Consider the following 18,652-nt stretch of genomic DNA (forward strand, 5'->3'; position numbering starts at 1 on the left):
AATACAGACATTTTACCCGCAAAAGTCTTATCCGAAGAGTAACTAGATACGACCCGGTATCGGTTTTAAGGACACAGAACCGAACTAAAAAATAACAGGGCCGTTGTCCGGACTACATGATTGGCCATGATTAGACTCAGTGGCCAACATAATCAGTAGCAACAAGTAGTAACGGACCGGGTATAACTTTAAAGGCAGTTGCCCGCAATCCATTACAATATATGGAGTTGTTGCTACCGCAAGAAGCCATGTTTTAACAACCGTGCGCAGGCGCTTTAGTTCTATTTCCTGTCTCGAGTTTGGCAATAGTTAAGTCGAGACGAGACCGATACGAGACGAGACAGGTCGATACTCGAGACGTCTCGTGTCTCGTTCCACCTCTACCTGAGAGCACCGGTTTTTTACTGCTACTATTATACATGAGTAAAACATAAAATGGACATTACAACACGTCTAGGACAACTTCAATATCTCGTGTTTGCTCTACTGTAGCTTGGGTGAAATTCTAATGGATCGAGAGAAAACTACAGGCTTAGAGAAAGAGCGGGCAATGCTTGTCCTAGGAGTTGTCTTCGCCACAACATCATTAAACTTTCATGCATCTGTATTGCTCATTATTGCCACATAACTGGGCAATGATGAATAAAATATTACGAAATTGAACAATAAAAAATTTCATTATAAGATATCACAATATTTTTTGTGTATTTCTGAGCATGTTTGATTTATTTGTATTTTCTACCTACGTAGAATGGCCTAGAATACTAAGAATACATCGACATTGATAAAACTACACCGTATTACTAGATTGCATTATAAAGATGATATGAGTATGATATCGGCTTCACAAATATTAGCTACATATATCTACAAGGCTACGCTATTTATGGTTATTTAACTAACATTGGAACAACGCAAATCCATAAAATAGTAGTTCGCAAAGGCGATGGCTGTACAACAGTAATGCTATTAGGCTTTTTCTTGATTGGCTATTTTACAAAATGTTAAGCCAATGAGCGTAATTTTACTACAAAAACGTTTCTCTGCATTATTACTGGTCCGATAAAAGGAATTCGCAAAGATTATGTTGCAACTCCAAATGTATCGATCCATTGCGATTTTGTTTGCGATGTCGAGTACTGCACCGTTTTAGTTATGCGTGCATGTAGGACAATGAGCAAGCATATATTGTAGATAATTATTGTGCACGTACCCGAAGTGTGTACATACAACAAAAATGGATCGTCAACGAGTGTGTGTTACGGATTGTGATGATTCGTGTGAGTTTGTAAATGCTAATCAAGCATTTGATCGGCACATACAGTACTGTATATTGATAATTCTTACTAATACCAATGATATGGGGGGCTGTATATCATTGCTAATACACAAGTTGACAACCACTTCTGAGCAGCAATATACCAAGTACTGTACAGAACCAACCTTTACAATATGCCCTTTCACCATACTGTCCATACACCGATGCACTACAGTGAAAATTATGAAAACTTTCCAACAATGCAAGTGACTTATAATATCAAACAACTATAACCAGCTTATGTCAAGGCTTACTACCGACTGCTATAAATGGAGCTAAACACATACATGTTGCTTGAGTTTTCAGGTTTAATACCAGTTTTTTACCATATCTAATACACTACACAGACAGACCCGAACATAGCCAAGCTGACGACATAGTATGCAAAGAGCAACACTGGCTCTCACCCTGCACTCAATGCCACTCAACAACTCACTTACAGTGTAACAAGCTGGGAGAAAATTAGCTTCTGTAATGTACATGAATTTCAAAGGCCTCCCACGCCTTTTTCTCTCATTTTATACAGTTTCATTCTTACATTCTTGATTAACACTTAAAATTAATGCTGGAAGCACCATTCTTTACAATGGCACCACAGCAAATATTCTACAGCGAAAAACCATCGCAAAACAAGCTGTTTAAAGTGAGCTGTTTAGAAATAATAGAAATATAGTTTTGACACTAATTGAAAAGATTGACACAAAGAACCAGTTTAGCACCGCAATATACAGTGCTGGTTATATTAGGGATACTCCCATTGATTATGGAAAGACCAAAAGGAGCAGCTCGGGAGGGTTCTGTTAAAGCTTGCAGAGAGCAACCGACTTGTCACTTGATCAATTGCTCAAACCAGTAGATCATATGATATGTATATTTCATGTGTACAACGATCACTCGGCTAATATTCTCATAGAATGTGTTGCTGCACTCTGGTATATACTGTTCAACCATAAAACAACTAATTAATAAATAACAGAACACTCATTAGTTGGAAACAATGGAGTACAAGAAGATAGTTCTAAACTAGAAAAAATTATTTCCACAGCAAAATAACTATATCATAGCATGACAGCAATTGTTGTGTCTCACTTTATGTAGTGAGAAATGTAAAGCTAGGGACAATATCTAAATAACCAATAAGTGATATAAAATAAGTTGTTCACAGAATTCCAGTACATTGCGATAACTATTTTAAGAACAACCTTAGAATATAATTACTTCTTACTGCAAAATTTAGTGATGAATTAAGATTCATCAACAAAGCACACACAGTAAATTTGACAGTTCAATTATAAAAAGAGCAACATAATCATTGGCAAAGAGCTCAAACTACAGACTGATGGATCAACAAAGGCAGGTATGTACAAATTAAAAGTTTTGTGCAGCAGCCTGTTACAAGTCTTAAAAGAATGACGGTTTGGCAACAAGTATTTTCTTAAATAATGTAAGAATTTGGAGTGCATTGCAAAATCACACAACGTATTGACTAGAAAAAGCTACGACACAATCACTTATCACACAAGGGACAAAGTTGTATCTAAAATCCGAGAACGTATGTAAAGGCAAGAACGCATGGACTAAAAAAACACAACCTATAGGACGGATACAAACACTTATAGAATAGGGTTCTCAATCACGAGCTTCCGAAGAATCTGTATAAACCGATAGACATCGAGGAAAGAGTTGTACAGGTGAACTGGTGCAACCCTGAGGACATGCGGTAGTCTCTCATCGCACTACAACAATCATGCTCATATGATGCCACATTGTAATCACCTTGCAACCATGCCACTTGCGATTGTGTTATTTGTAGGCGTATCATACAGGTGTATGTGTGTTACCAAAGTACCACACTTTGATAAACATGGTGGTACAAGGTCGCATCTTCATACTAGTATGAAAATGGTATAGTTGGTATAAAAGAAGTGTCGATGGAACTCGAATGTAGCATCACCAAGAGGATGGTACTAATAAATAAAACCTCCATAAAGATGGGATGATAATCTCACATCTCTATGGAGATTACACCACCGTACAATGCATCGCCGTGATTAGTGGAATACAGCAGTTATGCCATTACTAGTGTAATACTTTTGAGTTACTTTGCTACTACGATGATATTGTAGGGTCACTACTACTACTGTGATACTGGAATCACGCGACTACTACTAGTACTAGCATAGAGGCACTGTATCAGTAGCAAGATATGCCTACTGTAGAGTCACAGTACTATCAGTATGATATTGTAAGGTCACATTGTTGCTAGAGTTATATTATAAAGTCATTAATCACAGATAAAATAAATAATTGTTATGCTCGCAACATACATATACATACCACCACGCCACATTCTGTAAGTTTCTGAAAAATAACATTGAGAGGAATGGAGAAACAGAGTGAAAGCTGGCATCCTCTTTCCGTAGGACTAGATGGAGTGAAGATTTCTATGTACGCTGATGAGCTGCCAGCTTCCTTACTAAAATAGTGCCTAATCATCCATTCAAGGTAGCCTGTGAGCAGACGAGACTTGGCTCTGAGCTCCTCAAGACTTGTCTTGTCATATACCTAAAGGCGAATGATCATATGAAATTACAATTAAACATTGTGAAGTTAGTGAAAGATACAGCGCAATTTTCATCTTCATATTTAGAGGAACAACACTTGTACTATCACATTTACCTGAACATCGGATATCAAAAAAGACACGGTTTCATTCGCGGAGAGCAAACAACTCCAACTCTAATAAAAGCAAACAGTTGTTAAAAATGGAGTGATGAGTTCTGACACTTACTTCAAGACAAGCTTTAAGGCTGGCGCAGAGCAAGCCCGGTGGATTACTGAGTCTGAAGCCTTGCACACCAGGTATCAGGTCCATCTCTGCAATGAATAAAGAACTCTGCCCAAACTACATAAGGTAAAAGATTTTATACAAAGAAGGCAGGTATATGACATTATAGATGTGATTGCGTCAAAAAATTCGATTTAATGAAATTAAGACCCATAAAAGGCTAAAACATCAGCTACAAGTTGATGCCATTTTTGTCTTTGTAGATCAACCCTGTCCAGAGATATATGCGTTTGAATGAGGCCCTCTTTTAAAAAGCTCACGTTCCAGCGGGCGCTTCTTTCGTGACGTCACAAACAATATATCTGAAAAGAAACCACAAGCGATAAATATGAGGTCGCTCCCTTAGCCAATCATCAGCGTGAAATTTTTATATAGGCCGTAATAAATGTTATCACTCATAAAACACGTTGTCTGTGATCTCAAATTTAGGGATTTTATTCTATTATTAATTCGCATGGACATCGATATTTACTAAATTAATTAACATCGTTACTTTAATGAATTACTCGATCCACACGTTTTATTGGCGAACAACATACATGTAATTGTAAAATTGCTGTAAAGTTACTGTGAAAGTGACTCCGAGTTTTCTTGGCATCAGGTAGTTAAAGTTCTACGGAGGAAGCTCGGAGAATGGAGGTAAATTTATCTTTTACTTTGAGTCTCCTATAGAGTTTCCTGTTGAGTTTACATTCAGATTATATTTCCCTGTTTGAGGCTAAAATGTAATTTCCTGCCCGTGCGAGATACGTATGTACAGTAAGTTCTTGACGGCTTCTTTTTAATCCATAGCATCTAGCAATACAATGGCTTAGATTGATGAATATACTAAAGGTAATATTTTAGTACTCATTAATACATGTCTGTACTAATTAATAAAATTGTAACTTTTTGCTATCACTAATCATCGTTTTATATTTTTATCGGTTCACCTAGCTACATTTGCTTCAAATTTTCTGTGGCATCTTTATCTAGTAAATTAGATTTATGATTTGACATTAGATGTTCACTTTTCACTTGTAGAAAGTGAAGAAAATCGATTGATCAATGCAAATCTTTAATTTCCAGAACCAAAGCTTCGAATCGTTGGCTTGGCGTACTTGTGCCTTTGTTAAACGTTTATTCGTTTTTAAAATTACAATTAAAATTTTTAAATCTATTTAACTCCCAATTTGGAAGCTGTCAATAGATACGCTTTAGAATGACATATCTATGAATGACATATATTTATTGCATTTGTTTTACTGATTACAGAATGTTTATGTCGTCCCACCAGCCGAAGAAGCTTGGTCAGTGTGGAAACTGCCATAAAGAGGAAAGAGAGACTTGAATGTGTGCTGCATAAACCATGATGTTTTGTTTGAGTTTGTTGCAGTAGATGAATTTGTCTTATTGTATCAGCTAAAACTATGTGAGTGGCCACGACTTGATGAATATTTTTAATAAAAGCTTTATGCCGAAATGAAAATATTTTTGCTTGTAAAAATTATATACCTAATAAAATAATATTGTTGAAAATAATGCAAAACATGATTTGCAGAATATTGTAGTGAATTGGATATGGTATATGGATGTCCGCAGAACTGGAGAATGTGAGTTCAAATCCAGTTTGCAGCAGACTTCTCATCCTTAAAACTCTATTATCTATATTCTTTTCAAAGACGTGGCTTGCTTATTTTACTTCGGTAGTATTCGGTTAGAATACTACTGAAGTAAAATAAGCAAGAATACTACTAGTAAGAAACTAGTAGACGGTGTAGGCAATGATATACAGCCCCGCCCCAAGAATAGGCGACGGACATAATGTGGGCGGGACTTATGGGAGGCTGTATATCGTTAGTATGGGTAGCTGCGGAACTGTGCTGATACAAAGACCTTGTTCTATATAGTTAGCTTGACAGAATTACCGTAGACCGGTAGAATTGGTAGTCGGTACCCAAATGTTTACACAACATTTGGAGAAAGTGAGTAGAACAAATTTTCAATTTTCGTTATTTGAGGCCTTTGAAACATTCATAATAATGCATCTGTAGCTGGATTTAAAATTTTATTCTAGCCAACATGAGCAAATACAAAATAAGATATATGCCAATAGAGCCGCGTAAGACTAGACTTTTATCGCAAATAGCCGATGTGAATACGAGAGATAGAGACAGGTTGTATAACGCGTGACATCATTTTGGGCAAGTCTGGGCACGTTTTTGTGGCCTGAACGTTTTTACCGCGATCAGATTTTTTCGATTTTAATTTTCAAATATCTTGGCAATGAGATCGCGTAACACAACAAACAACATATCAACTGATAGAGAAAAAAATGCTTTCTTTTAAGATCAACTCAAATTTGACGCAACCACATCTTTAATAGAACAAAATTAGTTTACCATTTTCCATAGCAAATCTCGTCTCCCCTTTGTGTCCCCACCAACCTAATAATGCGGGCTTCACAGAATGTGCATGTTTCTCATGCACAAAAGCTCCTCCTATGCCCCCGGCGCCACTACAAAGATACTAAAAAACAAAATCCAAGACTATAATCCAGGCAAGAGACCACGTTGGAGTTGAACAATAAGAAAACAGCTCACCTTGTATGAACACCAGCAGGCAAAATCAACCCCCCAATCATGAAGATGGAGAGGGACGTTACCAACAGCATGAGCCAAGTCATACCCAACCATAATACCCTGAAAGCAGCATGTCAGTACTTGAGGTCTCCACAAACACTGGGATACGGCCAAATGGCAGAATACAGCAACCAGTGATGAGAGCAAAAATTGTGGGAGAATGGGATCAAGGGAATAACAAGGAGAGAGTTTCCAGTTACTTCAGTACATTTGTTAACACTCTATTCAATCAGGTGTTTTTGAGGTTCTTTGAGTTTTCACCATTATTAAAAGACAATTTTAAAATATTTCAATTTGCTACAGACTTTTGAGCAGTTGAGAAGACAACAAGTGCAGGACAAACGTAAGTCTGAAGAACAGTCAAACGGTGAGAGAGAAACATAGACTTACGGTTTATTTTAAAGTGAATGACCCCTAAACTGTAATTCCTTACCAGAATGAGGGCAGTGTGAAAGGCCTACCTTCTCCTGAGCTGTCCGAGTGATGGCGGGCATGTCAAATAACTGGCCAGTGTAATATTGTACACCAGATAGCATAATGACAGCTATGCTTTCTCCATCATCTTCTATCGTTTTAATTATGTCCTCGGTGCGTAAGCATTTCTCACCCTGCAATCATCAGATATTTAAAACTCAGTCACACCCACACCAGGGCTCGTAGTTCTTCCTAGTGTTGCCACAGATTTGCTTACCATCACCCATTAAGCCGAATCAAGTATTTAACAACTGCAACTGTAGAGAATATATAGATTCAAACTAGCTAAAGGTTCACACTATATTACAGTATGTCAGAGTTGATCCCACAATACATCGTTAACCGGTCGTGAAACATTGGTCACACTATCACAAACCATTCCTCGTTTACAACAGCGAATAGTCAATAACATAGTGTTCTCATTACGCAAAGCTGTCGCTGAAACGAGCATGAAGGGAAATATAGATTATGCAATCCACGACAGCCATCCATTGCCCAAGTGGTGCACATCGTGTAGACCGCAATAAATGCTCAGCAAAATATAAGAAAAGTTTGGCAGCTGCAATGTTTCTTGACATGTCCGCGTAGCCTCAACCATGTCAATGGTTCATGGGATACGTACGTAGTAGACGAATAATCAGCGAGGGCACAACCTCAACATACGACAATACAGTGTGAACAAGTCTTTCATGAACACAGCAAAACTACGGAGTTGCAATATTTCTATGCAAGCACAATATGAAAATTGTTTGCAAACCATTTCTATGAGAGCAAGCAGTGTATTAACAATTCTGGCAATTTGATTAAATTTAGTTGACAGTCTTTTCGCAAGTTGCAGAGAATTCACTTCTACTAAACATACAGCGAATCAACAACAGGTTGAATCATGCAGACAGAAATATATAGGTACTAGCCTGGGCATGGCTCTCGTGGGGGATTGGGAGAGAGAGCCTGGGACACATAGCAACACGCGGGGAAGACAACTCTAAAAGTCGACTACTGAAGTCGCTAATATCACAATCGTTATTTCCGAAGGAGTATCATGTGATGGTCTTATTTATGATCTACGCGAGTATTATGTATTATTTTTAATCTGAATTGGCAGCAAACAAACGCTGGTTAGTAAGCATGAAATGTTGGTTGCATAATAAATCAATCACGAGAGTTATATTATTTCATATGTTCAATTCATTATGTTTTGATTTAATTATAATGAAAAATTAAATCAATTGAATAAAAAAAATCACAATAACAATACAAACAGCAAACTAATAGCAATAGAACAACAACAAAAAATCGCACGCTGCTAGTAAAGAAAAGTTTATCTAGTAAAAAGTAATCTCAGTTTTATTTTACTCGCGAGTATTATGATTACTTAAGACAGTTATTATGAACAACACGGACCTACTACTGCAAAACGGTGCCTTCTGAAAGCAAATACTCTTTCCGAAGCCAGTAGGAAGAACTATAAATTGGTCAAAACCTGTGATAATATGTTGTAAAGCTTGAAACTGTTCTGGTTTCAGTGTGACTATACCTAGCTTTGATAGTAATTTTTGAATCGCTCTTTTTTTTCAGTATAGGAAATGAAACTGCGAACGTGAAAACGCAAGAGAATAGTAACCTATGGTTCTTATCGTTTTATTATCAAACGGGGTGTTACGTAACCACCTAGCCTATCAAAAATATAGGGCTTTTTACTAGATCAAGTCATGTGACCTTGACAATAGGCTTTTAAACGCGTCACATCTAATACATCGTGAGATCCGAATCTAACGACACGCTTCCATTAGTATCAGTCTGAGCGTCATATGTAACATATGTCGCTCATTTTGCAGAAGTTATCTTATCTTTTTTTCGTTATGTGTCCCAGGCTCTCTCTCCCAATCCCCCACGAGAGCCATGCCCAGGCTATATAGGTACTAGCTGTGCTACCCGGCATTGCCTGGGTAGTAAAAAGTCTTTGGACAGAAAATTGATTTGTATTTAACAAATAATAACGTTTGCCATTCTAACTTTCAAACTACATATCATGAGAGGTGTTTTGTATAGTTGAAATAAATTAAGAGAGAAAATGAAAACGACTGTAAAGGTTTTCAAACTTTGTCAAACAACTGTAACTTTCAAATTTCATATCATGAGGAAAATGTTTTGTGCAAGGCAACTAAATTAAAAAATAAATAAAACAACTGCAAAAGTCTTCAAACCAATGTAAATTTAAAATTTCATAACTCTCAGAGATGTATACATTTGAATAACATACAGTGGAACCTCGGTTCTTGAACATAATCCGTTCCAGAAAGTTGTTAGAAAACAGCTGTTCGAGATTCGAAACAATTTTTCCCATTAGAATAAATGTATGTAAATTTTAATCCGTTCCAAGGCAAGAAAACAACTTCGGTAAAGTATTTTACATTTTACGCCATAAACTGTACTGTATACGGCATACTTTAAATTAAAACGGGTAGATATAATGTAGATCGTGTTTAATTTTAATAAAAGGTTTTCTATTCATAATGATGGAAAAAGAAAACAAAAGTGAACATTTCGTATGTTTTGCTCTTAAAACATCAAAAACACTAAAGGTTAAGACACAATAACAAAAATTGCAGAAATTGATAAAGAAATGGCAAACAAATGCAACAGATCAGTTACATCAAAAATCGTAGGAAAAAGAAAATATAAACAGCAATGGCACGTTTACTTCACATCTTGGAAGGAGAATCCTCCTCTAAAACATGTATATGTATATAACTAACGACTTACTGCCTTAAGATAAGAATTTTTTCAACATACAATAGAAATTATGAGAAAATATTGGACTCAAAGCCTGACGTAATTTCCAAAATAAAATATTTTACTAGTTACGATTTTAGCGTAATCGTTTCTTTGTTTTGTGCTTTTAATATTTGGAGCAAATGAAAGGCCACAATCACGAAGAGTTAAAAGAAGCAAATATATGCACAAGCAGCTAGAAGCATACATAAGGTACATAAACTCTATACAAAAGTGCTGTGTACTGAAGCATACGGAATTAAATAATACCAATTTGCTTACAGCAATAATAGTTTGACAATAGCATCAATAAAAATCATTGAATATGGATTAAAATTGACACTTTGAATGCTTACAAAGAACCATCATACATATTCTTGCAGGCTATCATCTAAAATATTCACCAAAGTAAAGGATAACAAAGCTAGCTATAAAAATGCAGCACATATTTTATGATGATATTATTTGCTGCTGAGAAGGTTTGCATCCACTTCTGGAATCACATGAACATCTACCTCTGCATTCATACATAAACATTTACTTCTGTAGTTATATATAAACATCGAACTCTGTAGTCATATATAAACATCTACTTCTGTAGTCAAATATAAACATCTACCTCTGTAGTCGTATATAAACATCTACCTCTGTAGTCATACATAAACATCTACCTCTGTAGTCATATATAAACATTTACCTCTGTAGTCGTATATAAACATCTACCTCTGTAGTCGTATATAAACATCTACCTCTGTAGTCATATATAAACATCTACCTCTGTAGTCATATATAAACATCTACCTCTACAGTCATACAGAAACATCTACCTCTGTAGTCATATATAAACATCTACCTCTGTAGTCATATATAAACATCTACCTCTGTAGTCAAATATAAACATCTATCTCTGTAGTCATATATAAACATATACCTCTGTAGTCGTATATAAACATCTACCTTTGTAGTCATATATAAACATCTACCTCTACAGTCATACAGAAACCAAGCTTACGCACTGCTTTTTAAAGCTGTACACATAACTGGTCACACAGCTAGTACTAACAGGATGCTAGTGTTGCATAAAGCTAGGCAGCTTACCTCTCTCGGGCTAAGGCAAAGCATACTTGTTGCCGTGTCAAACCCTCTGAGTTCTATCTGTGACTCTACAGCATACTACAAGTACATGGGTTGATATGTACTACATGATAGACATGAGCTCACCTGGCTAACAAATGACAGCTTTATAGCCCTCAGACCGATTAGTAAGAAACAACTTGAAGACAAGCTGCTACAGATCATACATAAGTGACGGATAGATGGATGGAATATTAATCCTAGCGCCAGCCAGAAGGTCTTTGTTCAAAATGCCCACGACTATAATGGCTAGTACTAGTAAAATAAGAAGGATGGCGGAAAGTAACCTTGAATGTATAACTTCAACAGCTAACATATAACAATTACTTTAACATCTAACACATAATCATAATTTTATTAGCTAACATATAGCCATAATTGCTACAGCTAACACATAACCATAACTTTAACAGTTAACATATAACCGTAACTTTAACAGTTAACATTTAACCGTATCTTAACAGCTAACATATATCCACAACTTTAACAGAGCTAGTATACAGCCATAACTTTAACAGTTAACATTTAACCAAAGCTTTAACAGTTAACATATAACCATAACACCTAACATGTAATCATAACTTTAACAGCTAACATATAACCATGACTTTAATTGCTCACATATAACTATAACAACTAACACATAACCATAAATTTAACAGCTAACATAAAGTCGTAACCTTACCAGTTAACCCAACTTTCCCAGCTAACATATAACCAGAACTTTGTCAGACAGTTAAAACTTACTCAACGATTTAACAGCTAACATATAACCATAACAGTTAACATATAACTACGACTTTAACTGCTAACATATAACTATAATTTTAATAGCTAACATATAACTATAATGTTGACAATTAACATTTAACCAAAACTTTAATAGCTAACATTTCTAACAGCTAACATATAACCATAACTTTAACAGCAAACAAATAACCATAAGTCTATCAACTAGCGAGTGACAATAGCTTAATCAGCTAACATTGAGCCATAACTTCAGTGGCTAACATACATACATGTATAACCAGTAAGAGCCTGTAAACATTGTGACGTATGTAATAACATGTGTACCTAGCCAGTGTAGACATCATCTAGCATAGTTTAGAGGCCTGCAACAACCAGCAGAAATACTTACAAGACCTAGCAGTTAAAGCTCAACTCACTGCCATTTACTGATCATTTACTAAACCACTAAAATATTGTTCCAGGCTGGTAACTTGAAACTTATACAAGCATGGATAGCCTTCATATCACTTAAACCACTACTTCTAAGCTGAAGAAACTGGGGTGAGTGAGAGGATTAACTAGTCGTGGACTAACAAATCCATGATACTATTTGACTGATTTACTAACTAGTCCATGATACTATCTGACTGATGTACTAACTAGTCCATGATACTATCTGACTGATATACCAACTAGTCCATGATACTAGTTGACTGATGTACTAACTAGCCCATGATACTAGTTGACTGATGTACTAACTAGACCAATATGCTATCTGACTGATTTTCTAAAAGAATCAGTCATTGCTGTTGAACTCACATGATCTGATGGAAAGGCTTTTGCCTCCAGGAGTATTTTATGTCTTTTAGGAGTTGGCTGATAGAAGGAAAGCTACAAAAGAAAGCAATTAAGAACTGATAATCCATATGCTGATAAGATTTAAGGCTAAGTATAAACTCTGAGCCTATTGGTCTTTCGACTATTCTGATAACAGAAACAGAGATAGAGAGTTATCCTCTCTTTCTCTTCTGAGAAGCGCTTTTTTGTCACACTGCATGAGTATAATTTGACACTTATGGAAACTTTCATAATGAGTCCTGACTAAATGTGACTAAGACTAACTTACATAAATAATTCAACTAATGAGAGGGGATTATCAGTTGTCCCTAGTACAGATATATGAAACTAATGAGATAGGATTATCAGTTGTCCCTAGTACAGATACATGAAACTAATGAGAGGGGATTATCAGTTGTCCCTAGTACAAATACATGAAACTAATGAGATGGGATTATCAGTTGTCCCTAGTACAGATACATGAAACTAATGAGATAGGATTATCAGTTGTCCCTAGTACAGATACATGAAACTAATGAGAGGGGATTATCAGTTGTCCCTAGTACAGATACATGAAACTGTGGCAAACTGCTTTATATTAAACCTTTAGATCTAATCATCACAAAAAATACGTACTTCCGCCAATGAAAAAAAACTAGTCTCAGTATAAAAGCAAATCATTTGACATGCAGACTACAAAATTATCAGAAAGTTGGACAACTGGGCGAGTCAAAGCCAACTACTTAAATAAATCTAGAAATCTTCGAGATCTAGGAAGTCATACCATTAGCAGATGGAGGTTCACTGTCAATCCATTCATTAGGGAAACTTCCTCTCTCTTCGCTCCTGAAGCACCAAAAACAGCCACCCTGACTCACGCAACCAAAAATTATAAAGCAGCAGCAACAAAATTATCAGAAGCAGTGATACTATTCTTAAGGAACATTCACGCATAAGCAATGGATGTTAACATATACCACCTCTTTCATCTACTAGCCTTGTTTATGGTCTATCATTGTCTGTGCATATTAAAGACTACTATTTCTTCTGCCTATGCCTACTCATTTTCTCCAAGGCCAACTTTTCTGAGAAAGTTTAGAGAAAAAAACAAATGAAACAAATCATGCTGCTGCCAGCTGGTCTCACCTACAATAGTTGCCATCTGCTCATCAATGCATAAGTCACATTCAGCCCAAGGCAGGTCTCCGGTAAGATGGCCATACACCCCACTGCAATGAGCACCCGGCCATATGAGTACGTATAACAGTGGCAAAAGGGAGACTAAATAGAACTCATTGATAGCCCGCAACACAGTCAATTTTAATATCTGAATCCTTGGCTATGCTGCAATTTGCACATCTTTCCCAGCATAAATATACAGAAAGATCTTAAAACTCGTATTCTATGACACTGGTAATTATACAGCACACACATCCTTTAACAAGTTCACTACGCATTTTAAAAACACCAGGATAACTTATTTGTGGCAGAATAGGATACGGAATTGCCCTCAGATCATACTATCAATCTTTTCACTAGACCACAGGGACACACAGGGGCACACACTGTATAACACTAGTATCATCTCTTTACTAGACCACAGGGTCACACAGGGGCACACACTGTATAACACTAGTACCATCTCTTCACTAGACCACAGGGACACACACTGTATAACACTAGTATCATCTCTTTACTAGACCACAGGGTCACACAGGGGCACACACTGTATAACACTAGTATCATCTTTTCACTAGACCACAGGGACACACAGGGGCACACACTGTATAACACTAGTATCATCTCTTCACTAGACCACAGGGACACACACTGTATAACACTAGTACCATCTCTTCGCTAGACCACAGGGTCACACAGGGTCACACACTGTATAACACTAGTATCATCTCTTTACTAGACCACAGGGTCACAACACTGTATAACAGTAGTATCATCTCTTCACTAGGCCACAGGGTCACACAGGATCACACAGGGGCACACACTGTATAACACTAGTATCATCTCTTCACTAGGCCACAGGGGCACACACAGTATATAACACTAGTATCATCTCTTCACTAGGCCACAGGGGCACACACAGTACATAACACTAGTATCATCTCTTCACTAGGCCACAGGGGCACACAGTATATGTGTAACTAGTACTACCAGCCACTACTAGTAGTGGTGCTATGTGTAAATCAGTTTGTTCACAAGTGTTTCATATAACAGCCAGTGATAATGTAGTGTAGTGGTAGTGTGCATCCTTTTGAATCAAAACCCCTGGGTTCGACTCCCATGAAAGGCAAGCTTTTTCCCAAATGCTCTTAGCGTGGCTTCAGACAGATGGACACCCACTCTTATTATAGTAAAGATTAGAAATCATTGGAAACACCTACTGCATAGATTGACATAAATACTGCTAACAATGTGTTGGTAGGCAAAGTATTTATGTAGAATCACAAAGTTTCAGGTGACTTGAAGAATCAGTTTTCTTGTAACTAGCTCAAATGTACACGCATATACATGTATATTTGACCACGGCTTGACAAAAATATGGCCTTGACAAGTCATCTGATGACAAATTACAAGAATTCCTCATTACTGTTTAGAACCGCGGACTGACGAGTTACCTGCGCTTGAATGTTACCTATAAAACAATAATATAAAAACTAATAACTGAATTTCTCTATTAACCTGTAGAATAAAGCTAAACTATGTCACAGCAGATGAAGAATTATCTTCACTTGCCTCTCCTTTGATTGTTTCTGGCATTATTACTTTTTAATAAGTTCGTAAACTTGTAAAAATAAAATATTCCAGCGATGTTTAGGCAGAGTGTGTCGTGCAAGGTCAAATCTAATGCTACTGTCATAAAACGTTATCTGTACCTACTGAAATGTTCTGCATGTATTGCTAGCAAAAGATCTTAACTCTAAAATATATAATGATTGATTGAAGTACAGTCAAACATGGATAACTCGTCCACGGATAGCTCGAACACATGGTTAATTCAAACATTTCCTTTGGTCCGTTCCCACGTAATGATAAATTGCTATAGATAACTCGAACTCAACACTGTTAATTCGAACTGTTTTTTTGCCCAACGGCTAACGAAACGGTTGTTATCGCTTTAGAAAATCACTTTATTCAAAGCCATAGAGGTAAACTTCATCTTTTCGTAATTCATAACCGTCGTTATTACCACCATCGGCAAAATATTTTTGTCAACGACTTTTCTAAAAGTTTGGTGAAATTTGATTTATACTGCGATACGATGAATAGCACGGGCTAGCCGGGGCACGCGTGCAAGGATTTTCGCCACGCACATACAAAACAAAAATCGCATGTTGTTTTTGTTTTGTATGTGCGTGGCGAAAATCCTTGAGTGCGTGGCGTAACCCAGCTAGCCCGTGATGAATAGTTTTCCGACGTTGATTCCGTGTTGAATCAACGTCGGAATGTTGAATGTTTAAATCATCTTAAAAATTCTTGTAATTAAACGTATACGTTGTCTGAGCTACAAAAGAACTATTCATCGTTTGACCTAAACACAGAATACGTGTGTACATTTAATAAGTATCCATTCAAAAAGCGTGAATGATATACAATGTACCGTAAAACCTCGTAAAACTTCTAATTGAACTGCCTCGGAGTGTTGCTCTTAACGAATCCCAGGTAAAGTAAGGTAAGCTGCATAAACTTCAAGAAAAAACGGCAAAATTGATCGTGGGTAAAACCCCAAAAGAAAAAAATGTCTTTTCTTTTGAGGATTTCAACAACGATCAAGTTTTGCCAATGTCAATCTGAAAAACGTCCTGGCAATAACATCACCTCAAACAACAAACCAATCTCAAGTGATAGAAAAATCTCTATACTTTTTCATGAAAACGTTTTAAACTTTACATTAGAAGCATTTAATTTGAAACAAGCCATTTGTGCTTTTGATTTATATTATAGTTTGTATATGTACATGTATCTACTAATAAATAAGTAAATATATGGACTTGTGACAGTGCTCTGATAACTTGAACGCTCTGATAATTCGAACACTTTTGCTCGGTCCCTTGAAGTTCGAGTTATCCATGTTTGACTGTATTTAGGAACTCAAACAAGCATTTTTAAAAGAATAATGATCAATTATTTTTATCTGTCACCAAATGATAAGTCGAGAATGTATGGTAGTTCTTTTTCGAGCAAAGGCCAAACATACATGGATATTTTGACCAGTTGAAAAATTGATACTTCAAATGACCTGACATGGGATGTTTCTATATAAAAGACATTTTCACAAAACATTGTTGACAAATTGAGTTTAGTTGAGGAGGTCTACTTACTGTCTAGACCAGCGGTCAATCTCTTTAGAGACTAGCTGCCCGGCACTTTTTGGGCAGAGTCCCAGGCTGTTGCCACAGAAATACACACAGTCTTCTTCCATTTCCACTTGCTCTGGGTCAACTAAAAAAGTGTTTTAAACCTAGTATAACAGGAATGATGAGTAAAGCTGTTCTTAATACAAAACACTATTGCAGGGAGCTTTACCTTTATGATACGTTTCCAATAATTTATGTAAAACATGTATATACATATGACTAGGAAATCTTTCAGTTTTTGTAAGGTCACACACCTTTAGGCAAATCCTTCATTTTTGGATAGTAAAAGAGATCCCTCAAGTAACCAACTGGGTCATGAGTATCCATAGCAATTGCAAACTCTTTGCTAGTCAGATCGACCCCATACTCCTTTGAGTTGGCTTCCAGCTCACTGACCAGTTCTTTGTCCATCTCTAAAAAGATCCAGGTATAAATAACACTGTTAATATAGCCCAAGTTTTTATTATACACTAACTAATGGTAAAACTCCTTGTACGTATAAGGTAGCCAAGAATATTTTATTCCCTTTCTTTGAATATGATTTGTTAAAGCTAGGCCTACCCCGAGCAAGCATTGCGTGGGTTGGAAACTATGTTGCTGTACATAAAGGGTTAACCTTCGTGATACAACAAAAATGGTTTTGCACGGCAACACATCTCCATAAAACTGCACAACTAATTCACCACTGTCTCATATCTTACCCTTCCTTACACCAACCCTTTATATGATGCATGTAAGGGTTGATATTTAATGAGATCTAACAGAGCAACATGTTACCAGTTTGTCATAATCTGTTATAAGAGATTATAGCCTAGAAGCTATCTGTTCAATAGTGGAGTATAGCTACATGTATACAAGTATAATCTGATATGGTCATAGCATGATATGGATAGCCAAATATGTTCATAATGGTGTATAAATTCAATTATGTGAAATTGCGAAGAAGGGAAAGTTGTATTAAACTAGCGAACTAACAAGCTAGTTAAACTCTTTGACAACAATGAAAAGGCAGAGATATGGCACAAATGTCATCAATAAGCAACTCCTATAGATGATTATTATAAAAATGATCATTAATAAACGATCTGTCATTTGAAAGCAGAATGACACTTTCAACACATAGCTTACGCCCCACCAAGATGAGAAAACAGTTTCTCTCGAAGCATCAGAGAAGAGTGAGAGAGATAAGAAGTTGACGAATTAGTACAGCTAGCAAGTGAATCCTGCCATCTTTAGAAACTGATAAGGATATAAAAAACCTGAAAAAAGTGACGCATTTCATCGAAGTGATGCAATGTTCCACATTAGACCAACATCTACCAAAACATGATTTTCAATTGAACATCGCCATAGAGTAATGCAGAATAGGATAGCCATGATGAACAGGCACTGATGGATACTTTCTATTCCATTAGACTATTCTATTTGAAATATATCGTGTTAATTTTGTTTATTTTGATTATCAATATATATAAATCTCAGTGGCTTTTTTCGTTAAACCCTGTGTCCAGTAATAGCAATTAAACCCTGTGTCCAGTAATAG

The 18,652-nt window shown here is 36.4% G+C and overlaps 1 protein-coding gene across 1 annotated transcript; it reads right to left on the reverse strand.

The window, feature by feature from the left end:
- Positions 1-2,188: 2,188 nt before the first annotated feature.
- LOC137394864 (kynureninase-like) lies at positions 2,189-17,520 on the reverse strand. The gene is made up of 12 exons (XM_068081639.1): positions 17,364-17,520; positions 17,074-17,194; positions 13,883-13,965; positions 13,521-13,582; positions 12,719-12,790; positions 11,135-11,209; positions 7,249-7,395; positions 6,749-6,847; positions 6,548-6,674; positions 4,110-4,195; positions 3,656-3,883; positions 2,189-3,054 (listed from the first exon to the last, which is right to left on the reverse strand). Exons 1-12 carry the CDS (start codon positions 17,518-17,520, stop codon positions 2,932-2,934), a joined length of 1,380 nt encoding a protein of 459 aa, XP_067937740.1. The 3' UTR covers positions 2,189-2,931.
- Positions 17,521-18,652: the final 1,132 nt, after the last annotated feature.

The sequence above is a fragment of the Watersipora subatra genome, chromosome 1, assembly GCF_963576615.1.
Source record: "Watersipora subatra chromosome 1, tzWatSuba1.1, whole genome shotgun sequence".
Lineage (NCBI taxonomy): Eukaryota > Metazoa > Bryozoa > Gymnolaemata > Cheilostomatida > Watersiporidae > Watersipora > Watersipora subatra.